Here is a 17907-nt window from a genome sequence, read left to right as displayed (position 1 = left end):
TATTCCCCCCCTTTTATTTCATCTCCTTACATAAAACGTAATAAATAAATAAATTCCCAAATATTGAAAATCATGCGGATTCACTACTTTAAAGCATATTCCAATTGCTTCAAGTAGTCCTGAATGAAAACAGGATCTGAAAACACAAATGGAAGTGCATACATGCTTTATATGCTGTCTATATGATTATGTTTTGTTTTTTTCTAAACCATGTGCCCATGCAGGTATCACGGTATCTTTTCTTCACGCAATCTAAACGGAAGAAATGCCAGATCTTTTCATCCAGTCTAGTTTTCTTAATTTCAAATCGTTCCGAGCGATCACATTTGCAGCTGATAGCCAATTAATATTAAAGAGCATCACATTTGTTATTGCAGGTGTCAAGAGATCCATAATACTACTGAGCTGGGCACCAGTGTCTTCAGTAGAAGCTGTCCTGATTTGATTTTAAAGCCCGTTGTTGACCTAACGCATATTTATTTCTGCAAATGCCAAATTTAAAGTCAAATATACTCAATCAGATTTAAATGATAAGAGCTGATTTCCTGTGAATGGATGTGCTCAGCCACCGAATCGAAAGGGAAGTGCTGCAGGAGCCTTTCAGCACCACGGACAGAGACGAGGCTCTGCACCTGCAGTACACTCTCCAACCACCTCATCAATCACTCGTTCTGTAATTATCCACCTCTTTGATACAGATGATATTGTTGGGGGATGATATCATTATTCACAACAAAAGAAAATCCTTTCAAAAAGAGCTTCAGACAACGCTACAAAAACTTTACATGCCGACTGTACCCTCTTATGGGCTGCAGCTGCTGTAGAGACACACATTTATAGTTTGAAGTTTAAGTTTGAAACAAAGGTCTTGTTTGGACTAATTTCCAGTGATTCTCGGTAAATTAGTTCTTTGGATCGAATGCAGGGTGTCTGTAATAGCCTCGGAACTCAGAAAAAGTCTCCAAATCCACCACACAGTAGCATCATAACTGCACCAATTTTAAGGACCTTCTGTATAGGTCGAGCACTCATTGATCAGCCGTTCTTTGCAGGTTGTAGGTTACAGCGCTGTAAGTTTAACACACATTGATTGGACACGTTTCGTTTTTGCTTCTAATCATCTGTTCAGCCTCCGAAGCGCGCTTGGATCAATCAGCCAATCTCAAACGTCGCTGCTCACTTTGGAGACCGATATTGGAGACCGGTTATTATAAGTGGTTTTTGTTTTCGGAGATGCTGGGAATAGAAATAAGATGACTGCATGAGCAGAAAACACGCCGTCTATCCCATCGCTATGCTTACTCTCCTGGAGGTGGAGCTGCTGTTTGTGGGTGGAGGTCAGACGGCCTTCAAGCACGTGGCTGTGGCTCTGAGAGAGGCTGGGCAGCGTTTAAGGAGCCAAGAAGAGTCCATTACTCTGGTGACACTGTAGAGCAGGGGTGGACAATGAATTCCCTCAAAGGGCAACATGAGAAACTGGGACTGTTATTGAGGGCCCACCAGTAAGCTAAACTGAAATCTGCTGAATATTTATTTAATCTCTTTAAAGGCTTTTTGGTCCAGCCCTCCACAACAGTCCCAATCCCTCATGTGGTCCCTTGGGGGAAATTAATTGGAGCAGGGATTCAAATATTTCTTCAAATGTTGTTTTTTGTTTGACTCAGTAAGTAGCCCCAGGGCAAAAAAACACCCCCCCCCCCCTTTTTTTTTTTCTTTTTACATTGAAAGCAGAAAAAAGTGAACCCAGTGAAATTACTGGTTAATATTACACTTTCATTGTTTGGTGAAACAAGAGTAGGACACAGCTATGGATGATAATATTATTATAATATTTATCATTATTGTCATCCACGCTACAAGTTAAGGGATCCACCTCGCTTTACACTGTGTCAGTGGTGCATATATTTAAAACTACAGTAATTATTCTGCACAAAACACACAGTCAAAATACTTAGTTATTAACCAGAGCCAATAATGTGGCCACAGATGCTCCAAGACAGTAAGTACAGTAAATAACTAAAGTAACTTAAAAAATACAATAAAGAAAGAGTTACAAAATATAACAAAATAGCCCTAATAAACACAAATAGCTCTAATTATAACTATCCTACTTAAATATATGTAGTTCACACTGAGGTGGCCTGTAGCACTGATGAGAGTGTGGGGTATAAAGCCCAGTTTTCCTATTTGTAAAACAGTTCTTGTTGACATACAGTTGATAACAGGATTCAGCTATAATGACTCATTACACATCATGGGCTAATGTTTGGTCTTCTGACATTATGCAGCCGAGTAACAAAAAGAAGCGTAGGATCTGTTTTAAGCCAAGTATAAGCCAATAATCAGTAGCCCTCAACATTACATCTGTCCGTACTTAATATACTTAGACTGGGTGCTACATCTCTGGTGCATGGCTGTTTTTAACCTTCACTTCAACTTTCAAGGAAAGATGGATTTCAAATTGGTCAGTTGGTCAGAGAAGTTCAGTTTATGGCCACCAGATGGCGACAGCGACCAAATAATGACATCTCTATTTTACAGTTCTGTTCTGTGGCTCATGCTTCAACGTTTAAATACAAGTTCATGTGCGACTCACAAATGGCCTGTCAGATTAAACCAGATAATTAATATAAAACCTTTTACATTTCATGATATTTTTGTCTTGGCTATATTGATATATCGCTTTTATTTTTATAAGACAAAAACAAACAAACAAAATAACCCCCCGAATTTTAAATGCACTCACTTAAGAAAAACAAAAATCCTTATTCGAGCCTTCATAAAATCGCCAGCTTTTGTAACTGTATGTTTGCCTGGTTGAAACGAATTTAGTTACTTTCAGCTAAATAAAAAAAAAGAAAAGAAAAGAGAAAAAGACGAATAAATAAAAAAAACTCAAAGCTGACTCACAATAGTTCAGTCAAAAAACAAAAAAAAGCATCAAGTCACCGTTAGTGGGTGTGTGTAATATGCAGACTGTTTGCAGTATTTCCCTGCGGCCACAAGATGGTGCATAAGAACCATAATGGAGAGGAAACCGCGCATGCGCATCAAAACTAGGCTTTGCAGACATCTGTTCTGTTCAACTGCAGTACACATTAAAGCATGTACAATAAAAGGCCTCAAAGAGAGAAAAAAGTTGCTTTTATTTCAAAGAAGAGAAAGTAAACAGTTCCACTCGTCAGCCCGAGATAACACAGACTATACACTATGTTTGCAGGGTAAGTGTTACCATGTTTTTACTTTAAATATTATCATGTTTAAAGCCTCTCGTGCCCCTTTTCTGACATAGAGAATAAACCATATCAAGGACACCAAAGATCTTTTTAATCTCCTCCTTTATGCAAACAAACAAACAAAGAGACAAAGTGTAGCTTCAGGTTTTGGCCTGAAGTGTAAATGAGTGTACAGCATTGCTGAGTGGAGGGTGTGAATGTACATGTGTAAGAAAGTGTTGAGGCACACAGAGTGAGGGCACCAGTTGGGATTTTAAAGGGTCTATATTTAAACTATCTGCTCTCCAGTTTCTGCAGCTGTCGCCAAGTTTAAGTTCAGCAACTTGGGCCTTTCTCAGCCGTGCTCTTGGGTCGTAGTTATAAACCTGCCAAACTCTGAGAGGCAGAGAGTGAAGCAGGGAGTTTCGCATCTCCTCAAAGCTCAAAGAAAGTGGAAGGTTGTTCTTTGTGTGGGGCTAATTTTAGACTGGTGAAAATGTAGTGAAAAGTTCTCCTACAGCCAAATGCTGTAGGAGAACTTTGCTTCCTGGATTCTTGTGTTGCTGTGAACGTGTGCATCATCCACCTCTGATTGACGCCGCGCTAAAATATCTGCCCAATTACCAGCTCGTCTTTAACTTTTACACTTCCACTTTACTAACACTGCTTAACAGAGCACCAATAAGTTAGTGCTTCTTTAAGCATCACTTCTTTAAAATCATTTGGCATTCTGCTGTTGTAAAACCCTCTTATTTATAAAGGAATTAACTCATATGGAATATAGTCAAAGCAGCTCATATTTTTAGGACATTTTATCCAGTTTTCATAAGAGGCTTCTCGAAGCTTATCGCACAAAAATCTAGCTGAAATCATCAACAACTGATGCAGCTTTTGAAGCTTCGGGAAAAGTTTAGTTGTTTTACTAAATGATGTGTAGCTGCTGCTTCTACAGCAGGCATCAGAGGGATGATGAGAGGGATTTTTTAAGGGTGAAATGTTTCTAGCAAACGGGGCCTTAAATTAGACACTTCACTGATTCTGTTGGATGTGCGATGACAACTGTTCTGTGCATAATTTAGCTGCCGCATAAACCAAACATGCTCCCCACATGTGACAAAGATCCTACTAATCTAGCACTTCAGCCTGTACTTTGGAGGTAGTAAAACAATCTCTCATTTATGCAGACAGAAGAGATACATAGACAGACTGTGTGTGTGTGTGTGTGTGGGTGTGTGCATGTGTGTGTGTCTGCTGAAGTAGTGCCTACTGTCCAGTGGCAGCTCTGAGCCTAATAACAGAGCTTAGCTGGCATACCAAAGCCAGTGGCACACTGGTGTAGCGGTAACTCAAAGAGAGCCCGGTAATTACCACCGGCCGCTGACACCATGCTGCAAATGCACCAGTCAGCAGTGAGAAGACCAGTGGGGCATTTCGCCTCCCCCTGCTGCCAGAGTGTCCCGGTGATCAGCCCTGGCACATCGGTGGCGAGCAGAATGAAACAGCCTGTTTTCCACCTCTGACTACACGAATATCCGAATTTGTTTTTCCCCACTTTGTTGTTGAACATCAAACATCTTCAGTTTTCCCTTTGCCCCTCGTGTAGACTCACTCTTTTGGACTATAAGCACCAAAAGGGGAGTCATAAAGACTTTCTCTCAGGAGAGGCCCACTAGAAAACATACTGCAGGGCCGGAATGGGAAGTTTATTTTGCTTGGTGCTTGCATATCTGTGGGATGTGGGACTCTGTGCGCAGTGGGCTGCAGGAGCACACCACTTTCTGCACGGAGGAGTTCATCACGTCAGCTCCCTCTCCTCAAATCCTCCTCTTCATCTTCTTCTTGTAGTAATTTGAATTCATTACCCCTACATCCTCCTGATTTTTAATTTCTTGCTAATCTAAATATTCCATTGTCTGTTTTTCTGTCTTTATCCATCCATGTTTCCCTAAGACACCCTCCCTCTTCCTCTGTCATCTGCAGGCTAAAATAGTCCCAGCAGCTTTTCTCTGGGCCTTTTGTCCCTGCTCAGGGAGACGTTTGGCACACAGAGGATCGTGTTACAACTTTCATTTCCTGAATGTTTTTTTTCTTTTTCTTTTTTCCTTCTTCTTCTTTTTTTCTCTTTCTGTGTGGAACCAAGAAGGGTATTTCATCCCACTTTCCAGTATGAAGATGAAGAGCGAGGGGGAGCAAGATGGCAGCTCAGATTCAGGCTGCTGTCACTCCAGCTTCAGCAAACAAATAAAGTACAAACTGCATATAGCTGCAGGGTCCTGGTGGAGGGTAGCTGCAGTGTGGTTTGGGCACAGTGGGTGTGTGGATCATGTGTGTGGAGTTGTGATGACTGGTTACTTGAGCTATTTGTGAGCCCCAGGATAGGTGAGGCGATGCCTCTTGGGAGCGTGAGGTAGATTTCATTATCCCATATCCCATACCACTTCCTCTTGTTGTGTCTGCCACCCCTGCCCCTCCCTAAAAACCTCTTGAACCCGAAGCAGAGATGTGTCTTTGAGACCTGTGGACCAGTCTTGGCTGGGCATAAAAGCAGAAGAACACACGGCAGAGTGATAACAGTCACTAGCAGGATTATTATTGCGAAATAAATCCTATGAAAAAACAGTGATCCCAGTCATTATGCCTCTAGTTATGTCTGGCACCTTCAGAGATGCCATGAAGGCTGATTTATGTTTTGAACCACAGAGACAGATGCTAGTGTCTCTTGATGCCCGAGGGTGTAACATTAACTGAGCTGCTTTTAGGTATATTTGTAACATGTGGTTGTTTGAGTCAGTAAATGTACTTTTTGGTTTGGTTAACAAATCATCAAATAGACAAGAAAGAGCAATGTGTTAGTCTGTCTTCTACTGCTATTCAGCTTTTTCACAATCTTTGTTGCTTTGGCAACAATACTTGCCAACTGTTGGTCGCTTTAATGGCACGGAGAAAGAATTGTCAAGCGATCTCCAGCATCTCTTCCACCTGACGTCTTCCAAATTTGTGTTTTAAAGGTTCGGGAAACGTTTCATTCATATGGTCATTTGGAGAAATAATGTTTCAGCTTAGTATCTGTGATATTTTTCTCAAGATTCCAAATCTCCCCACAGATCCCCCCATATTTGACCTTTTTTCTGGTGCCACTGAAACAGTTTTCATTGCTTTTAGCTCTACACATATACTGATCGCTTATCCAGTGTGTGGCTACATACATAAAGTTACATGGCATAGAGTTTTTAATACTTAACTAACTTGTTTAATACCAGTTAAACAATTATGACTTTATTCTGTTATGGTGTAAAATACTTAAAAAAAATACTTTCTGTTAGAACATTATGCTTAATTTTTATACTTACCAGGTCTAGTTAATCCTTAAGCTAGGAGAAACTAAAAATGAATCCCAAAGAAGAGCTCAGGTAGCGGGTGGTTAATTTCCCCATGTCTCTCCTCGCATGCCTTTGTAGGGAATCACTCAGATGAATAAACTGCTGGATTTAGACCCACAGACCAAATTTAATAACTTAATGTTTTGTCACAGGATTTGTTTACAAACTTAGACATGTAGATAAGAAACGTTCTTAAGTCAATTTCACAGACATGCTGGAGTCTCAAAATACACAAAAATTGTGCCAGCCTCCTTTAGACATCCAAGTTCATTTTTTTTATTTTGAAATTTTTTCTGTTTGAATAAAGCGGTTGTGGTCAAGACTTATACTGCTGCTACTGCTTAGAAACTTCTGCTGTAAAAATGAAGACATGTGTAAATTAACATTTTCATTCGTCTATACATAAAGAAGCCATGGAAGCATCAGTGAACTGATCTTACTAACAAGTGAGCGTCACTGTGGTTTTGTATTATAGTGTGTTTTGACTCATCCTCCACACGCAAAAAGTTCATGTATGGCCTTTTGTGCCTGTTTGAATAGCGCTGGCTGGTGATTAACAGCATGCAGCTCTTTAGGAAAATGATTTTTCAGGTTTAAAAGGTTTAAAACAGAGAAGAGGGCAGATTTATGTAAATTATTGGATAAGGTGGTTTTAATGGACACAGTGTATAAAAAGACAGCAACCTTTACATTTGTAGATTTCAACTGAACTTTCACCATCCAGCAAGAAAGCAATCACACGTTACTTAAGAAGGATATTTGTTTACAACTTCCCCCTACTGAAACATGCTCTTCCCTCATTTTTATTCTTTCTCTTTCCTTCACAAAACATCCATACCTTCCATCAGCCCTTTTTAAGCTCTGAAAATTACATTAACAAAGCCAGTAAGTGCTCACAGGAGTGGACCAAAAACACTCCAGACTGAAGTCACTTTTCTGATCAAAAGTATGAGGCTAATGCGACTATCACCTTTCTCCCCGAGCTCCAAAAATACAGATATCTGATTCTGAGCAACCAGAGCTGGGTTTTGTCTCAGGAAGGGGAGAAGTTATACGAGCCTCTGCCTTCTGGTCAAATTATAAAAAAATTCAAATCCTTTTTTCATAAATGCACGTCTTGTCTTGTCTTCTCCTTTTTTTTCTCTCCCTTTAACACATTAGAGAATTTCCCCCCTCTGTTCATCGGGTAATGTATATGATGCTGTCCTTCATTTGACACACAACATGCTATTTAACACCCTAATAGTACAGGATCGTCTGCAGATCCTCCTCCTCGCGTCTGAGTCCTGGGTCATGCATCACTCACACGACTGGGAAGAAAGAGATAAATATTTCTTTCAGCTCTGTCACATAGAAGCTTCCTGAGCAGCTTCCTACTCTTGTGTGTGGAAGCTGTCTTTGGCTCGCAGCCCCCTACATCAAGATAATTAACATTTTTTTCTGGCAGGGTAGTGTTCTGGAAATATAGCAGACCCCTTGCTGTCTGCATACAGCATGAGTTTTGCTTTAGTCAGTTTTATTTTCTCAGAAAAACACACACACACACACACACACACACACACACACACACACACACACACACACACACACACACACACACACACACAGAGCCTGTATCTGCCTCTGGCTTCGGCCGGGCAGGAACATTGTCAGATCCATGCATCATTGGTAAGAAAATCTCCCTACCTCCCCCCACCTTCCACACCACCACCTCCGCCCCTCTGAGGCAGACCTGAAAAGATCCTTTTGTCCCTCATCACCCGCCTAACCCCACCACCCCTCTCTCCCTCCCGTCCCCGCACCTCTCCCCTCCTCTGACACACACCCCTCATACAGCCTATGTGGTTATAGATACCTGGGATGGTCTCACACCCGGCTCTCTCCCGTACCTGCAGGCACCAGACCGTGCAGAGGCGGCTCGGCTTCGGATTTTCTCCTTATACAAGGAGCTCGCTGACTCGGATGCCAGAGAAAACATTAACCCAGCTGAGGCGGGCTCATGTGGGCCACTCTCCGTGTTTATTTGCACACGTCAGGGCCCTTCCTGCTGTTGATTTAGAGCCACTGCCACTTATGCCTATGACAAATGAAATACCCCTTTGATGACTCGGACTCTGTTTGCCATCAGCAGCTGTTGTTACTGGCACTGGGCTGCTCGAGGCTGACGTTACCTCCAGCTTTTGTCATCCAGTCTATAGGCCGGAGCACGCCCTCCACTTGCACTTGTTACACCGGCCGATGAGAGCAAACACCGGGCTGATACAGCACGCTGATTTATGATCGCAGACTTTGTCCGTCCTGATTCGGAAGCGAGGGATTCGAGCGTGATTAAAAGCGCTGTCAGAGTTTCCGTGCCGCATCGATTTTAGTCTCTTGCACATCCTGAAGGTGACTCTGATAGCCTCTCTCTGTCATGTGGCACAGAGCCTGTGTAGTCCTTGCTGTGTCTGTCCTCTGCCGGACATGTTGTCATTAGATTAACAGGTAGTCTCTTTGCTGGCTTTGTGATCACCTGTTTGTTAATTTGTGAATATTTAGCCACTCTGTGTGCCAAGAGTGAAGGTCACGTGCTGCGGGCAGAAATATACATGATGCGGAGGACCTCTGCTCTCTGCTGACCTCTGCTGCATGGTAAACACAGGCAATCCTGTGAGAGACTTGGTTGTGTACTGTAATAATAAATGCAGATTTTACGTTATTACTACAGTTGAAACTACTGCCAGAACTTGTTTTCAATAAATCTAATCGTCTCTTTGCTACAGAAGGCTGCAATGCCAAAATAAAAGTCTTTCTTAATCAGATTTTACAAATTAAAACTCTGCATTGTAAACGCTTCTTATATATTTACATAAGGAATCGTTTTCTCTGCAATAAGAAAACAAATCACTACTTGCATTCTCACTGTTCTTGTGAACTACATTTAATGTCTTTTAACACAAATTTCTGTATAAAGACTTAATATTTTCCCGCTCAGTCATAAATATTTAATGTTACAGAGAAAAGCATCAAGCCCAGTTTTTCCCTGCATTATGTCTCCATCACTCTACATTTTAATGACCGAACAGCTCAGGATTAGAAAAAAGAAATTAAATACTCATACAGCATCATGGATCACACAACCAGTGTATATGTTAGTTAATATTAAAAGAATTTCAGGCAGCCAGCAACATTAAAGTACAACTCCACACATTTACCCATTAGTAGTTGAACTCTTGGTACTTTTGTGAGTACTGTTAGATTCTTACACCGCTGCCAACAGATTACTTTCTCCACCACTGACTTTCATATCACATAATTAGTTCAAAATGCAAAAAGAATAATGACAAAAAATCTCCCCCCTAACAACCAGCCTTGCTGCGGGTCTGTAAAGGCCCAGCGGGATAAATCTCTCACACACAGCCACGGCGAGCTGTGATGTCTTAGCAGAAATGAAATGCTGAGAGGAGTCGTACCAGTGAGGCCTCTGGGATGGAGAATACCTCAAGGTTTCCTTCACTGAGAGTGGGAGCTGCAGCCCTGCAGCTCTGCAATCTTCGCAATCAGGCAGTAATGCAAGCGGCGACTGTTTCAGATTATGCTCAGGAAATCCTCGGTGCTCTCTGCTCAAAACAATTTACCCTGACATGAGCCCAGAGAGAGCACAGAGGGGGTGGGGGGCAAGAGAGCTGTCCTCACCAGATTCCTGCTCTCAGACCACCTTATTATTATTATTATTATTATTATTATTATTATTATTATTATTATTATTATTATTATTATTATTATTATTATTACTTCTGTTGACCTCTGTGAGAGTAGGTGTGTCTGTTAATGCTCTGATTGTTTTCAGTGGTTACAGCTGTTTGCTTAATGCTAAAGTCCATGTATTTGGTTTTGTTTTCTTTTGGATGCCATAAGTCACTATAAACTTTAAGCTATTTTTTTTCGCATATGGGATGTTTGCTCATATTTTTTCTGAAAAAAAAAAGAGGCTGGTAAAGGTTGAACGGTGGCACTTTCTCATGGCCCGGAACCGACAGAGCAAACTCTCAGAGAGAGCAAAGAAAACACGGCAACAAAAAGCCAATGATCCGCAGCAACTGGGCTAAAAAAAATAAATAAATAAAAAAAATTACGCAGAAAAAAAGGAAGAAAAAAACCCTTCCTCCTGTAGCCAAAACATGTATGATGGAGCAGAAGCGATTTTCAAAAGAGTCAAAGCTGGTTCCTGCGTATACACAAGCCTCATGACAGACAGCTGCTGATGTTGACTCATATTAGTGTTGAATTAAATTTCCCGTCATGACTCTCGGTTTATTGTTGAAAAGCTGAGAACCAGTAGAACAGGATTTCATCCGTGCTGGAAGGACAAAAAAGGCGACTTATAATAATTTCCGATTCAAATCCCACCCGTGCAGATTTGGAGATTTGTTTAGTTGTTGTGCAGTTGTCAGAGGACGGGCTCATTCAAGTCCCCCCAAAAAGAAAAAAAAGAAAGATAATAGAAATCTGTCCTATTAATGGCGTGCTTCCTTTGGTTTGCTTGGATTTATAAAAAGCAGTACCAGCCCCCAGCCCCCCCCCTTTTTTTTTTTGCCCCTCGCTAAATACACAAATAACACAGAGACAAATTAATTAGTTTTGTTTTATTGGAAACTAATTACCATGACTCTAATGAAAACGTTACCTCTTAGTTTCCATAGCAGGAGGTCGCTATATTTTTTTTGTTTGTTATCTTTAACAAAATATCATAAATTAAGCAAACGGGCAGTCCAGTTAAGTGTTTCGTTAAGAGTTTCAGAAAGGTCCTGTTTGTGTGTTTCCATGTGCAGGAGATCAGAAAAGCTCCTGTCGTGGAGGGGGTATATGGGTTAAGCGCCTTAAGGAATTTAGTTCTAACCAAATTTAACGACAGACAAGTCAGTCTATATTATAAGATAGGCTACTATAGTGTTATTTCATACATGTATTTAATCTGATACACTTATCAGTCTTTTTCTTTTTTTTCCTGTTTTCTTTTGTCGAATCTGATCGTCTGACAGCCTCTTTAAGAGCCCAAATCCACAAGACTGGAGGTTAGAGGTCCCAACAAAGAGTCCTGCAGTTGGTGTGGGTGTCCGTGCATGCCGTGCACCGGCTGTGGGGCCCCCAGTCCGGACATGGGGTAAGCGGAGGCCCCGGGGTGGCTCATGTTGCCCTGAAGCAAAAGCGCTGAGTTCTGGTCGGGGCTCTGAGGTGGAGAAAACTCGTCCTCCGAGCTGGACATGAGAGACTTTCCTCCGTCTAGAGGGGACAGCTGGTTCTGTTTGTTGCCGCCTGCGTTGTTATTTTCGCTGTTCTCCCTGGAAATGACAACAACGGGGAAATTTAGAGAAAAATGCTCTCAGTTTAGTAGATGACATTATATCAGCGAGGCGGGCCTTGAGGAAACGTCTTTATTAGTTTGTAAACGTGGATGGATATTGCGCACAAACCGCAGCGTTTTTGCTAACAACGAAATTTGTCCTTTGTGAGAGAGAAATGATTAAAAAACATTATTATTGTTCGCCTTCTTATTCTTTTCCTGATTTTTAATTTCACCGCATATTATCTACATTTGCTGATCTGTTTAAAGTAAAAGTCGTGTGTTAGACGCATTTATATCCCCATGTAACCTAATTTAACCTCACAGCCTAACATATTTCAAATTTCCATGGTCTCAAAAAAGTGTCCATATTATTTTATTATGATTTTTTTTTGTAAAGAAATTTTAAAAAAGAAGTCACGTTGATGGATTTCAAATTGTTTTGGATTGCAATTCGAGTCGAGACAAGTCAGGCGTTTTTGAAGTGAGTTCAGCGTTTGACAACATCTCGCTGCTGTTTAACACCTTCACTGTTATCAGGACAGATCTGATGTGGAAACGTGAACACGTCCTAAAATACTCAGTGCGTGGACGATTTGAATGAGGTGTTTCGCATGAGAAGGATTTATATTTTTCTCTTTACTTCAGGATTACTTCAGGGCCACGCTGTCAGAGCGCTGTCACTGATTCATTTATATTCTCGCTGCTTGAAGCCACTTACAAAAAGCATTTTTACCAAAGAATTATTTGCTCTTGAAACATGTTTTTAAAAAAACACTAAACGCTTTCTGCCATGGAGTGAGACAGCAGCGAGGCTGTGACAGTTTCACGTACCTCTCCTTCGCCTCTGCGGCTCTGTCTCTCTGCCGTCTGTTTTTGAACCAGTTGCTGACCTGCGTGGTGGTCAGTCCTGTGGCCTCGGCCAGCTCCCTCTTTTCCCGCGGGGACGGGTATGGGTTGTGCGTGTACCACTCTCTCAGCACCCCCCTGGATTTCTCCTTAAAGCAGTAGCTTGTCTCCTCACCGTCCCATATCGTGCGGGGCAGCGGGAATTTCCTCCGTACCCGGTACTTCCCTACAGCTCCGAGCGGCCGGCCCCGCAGTTTCTCCGCCTCCACGTAGTGCGCCTTGAGCCAGAGCTGCTGCAGCTTCGGATGGTTGTGCGGAGAAAACTGGTGGCTCTCCAGGATCTTATAAAGCTCTCTGAAGTTCCCCCGATGGAAGGCCACCACCGCCTTGGCTTTGAGGACGCTCTCGTTCTTGTGGAGGTGATCACAAGCGGGCAGCGACCACAGGAAGCGGCCGAGCCTCTCCAGGTTTCCACCCTGCTGCAGCACCTCGCAAACGCACGCCACTTGCTCCTGTGTAAACCCGAAGGACGGTAATATAGACATGATGTCCGGGGCTCAGTCCTCTGCGCTGTTATCCAAAAAGAAGCGGTAGCTGTCGTTGACTTTGTTTATATTCGTTTAATTGTGAGTCCTCGCGGTGCAATCCAGCGCAATCCGACCGCGCTGCACGGGCCTAGAAGCTATCCACTCCACTCCAGCCCCTGATGCGCGCAGCAGATTGGGATGTTGATTGTTGGGACAATTTGTTCCTGTTGGAGATATGTCAGGCTTAAAGGGAGCCTCTGCGTTTCGGTGATTGGCTCTCCCTCTGCAGACCCTGTACAGCAGAGCAGGACTGAGTTTGCAGCTCCGTTTCCTCCCCAGAGGCAGTGCGTCAGGGGCTGAAATAGGAGCGCTCCCACCTCCCGCCCCCACAGTCCCTCTCCCGCTTCATCCGAGGGAGCAGAGCAGCACCTAAACACTAATCAATTATTACAGACCTCTTAAAAGTCGCATTAACGTGTTCTGAATGGAGGCTACATCTTCTTTAAACGGTGACTATGGACGGCAGACCTTCCCGCGTGGGACAAAAAAACCAAACCACAGAATGCTCTCCCTCCACACGTTATCAGTAATCATAGTCAGTGGAGGGTGAACCCACAAAAACACAGAGCTTTTGGTTTTTGAAGACAGGTTTATGCTCGATTAAAACAGAGATTGTAGTCTGCTTTTATAAACAAATAGTTTTAGGTAGAAACCCAGAAGATTTTTTTTATTTTTTGCTGAAATTTATGTTGTTTTAACCAATCCCAAGTCTTTGTTTTTCTTTTGCTTTCTGTTTTTTTTCTTCGATTTACCATCACTGTGTGTTGTGGACACCATAATTACATGCAGGCTGGACATTTTTGCTTCACCCTCACCTTTGATAGCCTATTAATTAACAAAAGCCGTTTATTTTATGAGGTGATATAATTTAATAAGTTCCTCAGATAGCTGGGTCCATTATGCGCCATTACGAACTTCTTTTATACGAGGAACCAACACTACCTGCCAAACGTGTTACGGCCCATAGACCACCAGTAGGAAAACAGCCACTTAAGCGTGTGTGTGTGTGTGTGTGTGTGCGTGTGTGTGAGAGTAAGAGGGAAAGAGAGAGAGGTTGTTAAAATATCATAGTGGACCTTTGCAATTTGCCAAACATCCTCACGAATAATAATAACACATAAACACTTAATACACACTTTATAAAACTGAAATAAAATAAAATCCATCCTGCTGGTGACAAACATTTTGCTGATCCACGTGAGTCTTAATATTAATATTATAGCCCATCCGGACAAATAAAAGATGCCACTCTTTTGCTTCATTCTCCTTTTTATCACTGGGTTTCTGGAGAGACCCCATTCAGTCTGCAGCCTATACATTTATATTTCAAGGATTAGACGGGCACCGCACTGGCTCCAGTGTTTTCTGCGGGGTGAAACTCTAAACCAATCCATTAGTAAATGAGTTCACTGCGACACTGGTCCTCGGTGGTGCAGTTGTTGGTTTGAGCCATATAGATCACATTTCTTTATCTACACCAGAGTCTGAAACTTAAACCCCCCTTTCAATATGTTATATGGGGCGGGATTGAATTATAATATATACAAAATTTAACCAAAAACAATTTCACAGAAAACGTTTTTGTTTTTGAAGACCTTAGATCTCGCTAAGGCATATTTTTGTGATAAAGATTTAATGCTTTGAACTCGTTTTAGTGCTGTCAAACTCAGTAAAATGCACTTCTAAAGACTCTGGAGCAAGGCTGTAAATCACGCTGTAAGATTTTACGGGCAAACGTGTGAAAAACAAAACGTCTCAATATTCGGGAATATGGGCGAATGTCCAGGCTATTAAATAATAAAAACAGAAAATGAATTCAAAACTGCGGGTTAAACATCCACGTGATCGCTTCAGTGCTATGCTGCTATTTGAACTCGCTGAAAGGACAGGCCCTTGAAATGCAGCATCTCATTTTCGAGGTCATAAAGACGAGAATTTAATTTGTGTAGTATATTAAATGGAAACACTGCAGAAAAACAAATAATTTATGAAATTTGAAACGAATTGTTTAGCGTGTGTTCATTAATTTGAAGCACTTTCCTCTTGGATGGACCGCTGTCTCACCAAGCTCAAATTATAGCTACTGGGGAAAAAAAAGTATATATTATTGTTTTAAAAAAACAGAAAACATTCAAATGTCCACTTTTCTCACACATGCGCAGTTAAAAGCCCAAAACCTCAATTTGATTCAAATGTAACAAATGCTGTGGGATTTATAATGTGGAACAAGAGTAAAAGCGGATACCCTATGCAAAAAACAAACAAAAAAACCCTCTGAGGTAGGTGGACACGGGACTAGGCTGGGGTGTAAGCAGCACTCGGGCTGTGTAAAACCCTCAGTGCTTCAGTAAATGAGCTGTCTGATGAGCGGCTCTCGGGTTTCTCTAATATTTCTACCACATTGCGCCGCGCCTCCTCCTTTAACCCGAGCAGCCCGGGGGGCGAGATTATTTCAAGATGTGGACTCTCCCCCTCTGCCACGGCCAGTGCTGGTCTGCTCATACCCCGACAAGGAGTTAATGCAGTACTCGGATAGGCTATCAGTCGTTAGGCCTATTCGTTCCAGGGAGCAGGGATTCCTCATTCTGTACTTTTTTTCTTTTTGTCCCCACGCTGTCTCATTCGTCCTTTATTAACTTATAAACCCCGACTCCCTTCCTGTGTGCTGCTGAAATCCAGCACCGATTTCACAGAAAAAAATTAAATAAACTTTTTTTCCCCTCTCCCCCCTTCTCTCATTAATCTGGGGTTTATGCGTAAAGGAGGCCATTGATCTGAGCTCTCTGAATTATGCCCTTCCAACTCCTTATTTGGACTAATTAGCCCTTTGACAGCAGCATACACCAGAGCATTTTGTGCAATATTGATTTTAAAAAAATAGGTGAAATGTCGCACTTTTACTCAATTTCAGTGCGCGACAACTCAAAACAGTGAAAACACTTCATAAAAATGTCATCGTCAAAAAGACAAAAGAGAGGGGTGGTGGGGGGTAAGTTTCCTATTGTAGGGTTAATTTTTTCCCCTCAAATATAGAGGAAAATTGAAACGAGCACTGGCTCACTTAACAGATGGTTTTCAGTCTGTCTAAATCCAAAGTGCTATTTCAGCTGTATGGACTGGAACAAAGCCGATGCTGTTTAAATTGAGTGAAAAATGTCAGATTTAGTCTCCATGGTGTTTGAGCATTGTGGGGTTTTTTCCCCTTAAAGGAAAATGTCACTCCAACAACATGTATTTAACATGAATCATTTATTTATTTAAAGGGAAAAAAATCCCAAATCAACAACGCATAGGTGGATTCCGGTTATGAGTGACGCCTGGTATTTCTTAGTTTCATATGGCAGCTCACATATGACTGACTCCACATTGGGCAACAGATTAATAAATATAAGTAAATATAAGTAAACCCTTTCGTTGCCTCGGAGATTTGCCCATTCAAGATGCTCTAAATGTCTCTTCGATTAGGAGTAAAAGAGGTTTATCCGGTTATGTGGATGGCAGTTTAAAAAAAAGGCAGCTCCTTCTCTCAAAACAAAACACAACTGTTGACATGAGTGAGTTAAATGAAATTGGAGCTGCAATTATCAGCTTAACAGAGTTTCCTGTCATGTTGGAAAATTAGACCTGGTACAAGTGTACTGGGGTTAGACCCCCTCCACCACTGCCACCATCACCACTCACCCACCCGCCCCTCCTCATCAAAATCATTACGCATTTCCTCAGAGGACCACCTCCACAAATATGCAATTACGGCCTTGGCTTTTACTGCGCTCTGCTCGGTAAACACGCTCCGGGCATGTGGAGGAGCACATGCCCATGTTTTAGAGAAACTCTTTTCTTGGATGGATAAACAAACGAGGTCGGCAGACCAATCCATAAACAAACAAACAAACAAAACAAAAAATTTAAAAAGGGAACAATTTCAACGTGATGTGCCGGGGAGCCATGTGTGCCTTCTGGCAGGGAGGGGGCGCCATGACAATACTTCGCATCCGAGTCCAAATGTAAAACCCTGAGAGGATGGAGGATGAGCTGGTATTTGGGTATTAGGAGTCGCGCAGTTGTGTGGCAGGTGTGCGGGTGCGCCTTATGGTCTGCATTGGTCACTTCAGTCCTCATGTGCGCAGCTCCTGTTACAAAGTGGTGTTTTTTTCTCTTTGGGAAATACCTTTGACCACTGTGGTGTGCACTTGATGCTGCCTCCCAGCTGCTGCCCCTGAGTGTGTGTGCGTGTGTGTGTGTGTGTGTGTGTGTGCGTGTGTGTGTGTGTGTTTGTGAGAGAGAGAGAGAGAGAGAATGTGAGTGCATCACACAAACACTCAGACTCACACATGCACACTTAAAGCTGTCCTCATGAGTTATGTTTTCTGTCCTTGTGCTCCAGAACAAAGCAGTGAATCATGCTGTTTGCATCCCCCCACCCCATCTCTTGCCACACTGGGTGATGCAGCAGACATGTGTGCATACCTCACACTCTGCCAAACAACAACTTAGGAGGTAAAAGAAAACTCTACAAGGTCATTATTTCCCCTCCATAGTTCAAACACTGCCAC

General features: G+C 42.2%; 1 protein-coding gene across 1 annotated transcript; it reads right to left on the bottom strand.

Annotated features, from left to right (window-relative positions):
* Window positions 1-11178: 11178 nt before the first annotated feature.
* On the bottom strand, window positions 11179-13324 carry LOC147307293 (homeobox protein six1b). The gene is made up of 2 exons (XM_086275289.1): window positions 12753-13324; window positions 11179-11916 (listed from the first exon to the last, which is right to left on the bottom strand). Exons 1-2 carry the CDS (start codon window positions 13310-13312, stop codon window positions 11622-11624), a joined length of 855 nt encoding a protein of 284 aa, XP_086131415.1. The 5' UTR covers window positions 13313-13324; the 3' UTR covers window positions 11179-11621.
* Window positions 13325-17907: the final 4583 nt, after the last annotated feature.

Source organism: Aulonocara sp. 'chitande type north' Nkhata Bay, linkage group LG19 (assembly GCF_057382095.1).
Source record: "Aulonocara sp. 'chitande type north' Nkhata Bay isolate Kocher_YH1m ecotype deep benthic linkage group LG19, A_spYH_male_GT1.1, whole genome shotgun sequence".
NCBI classification, from domain to species: domain Eukaryota; kingdom Metazoa; phylum Chordata; class Actinopteri; order Cichliformes; family Cichlidae; genus Aulonocara; species Aulonocara sp. 'chitande type north' Nkhata Bay.
The sequence above is the reverse complement of the archived record's forward strand: the minus strand, read 5'-3'. Positions and strand labels throughout refer to the sequence as shown.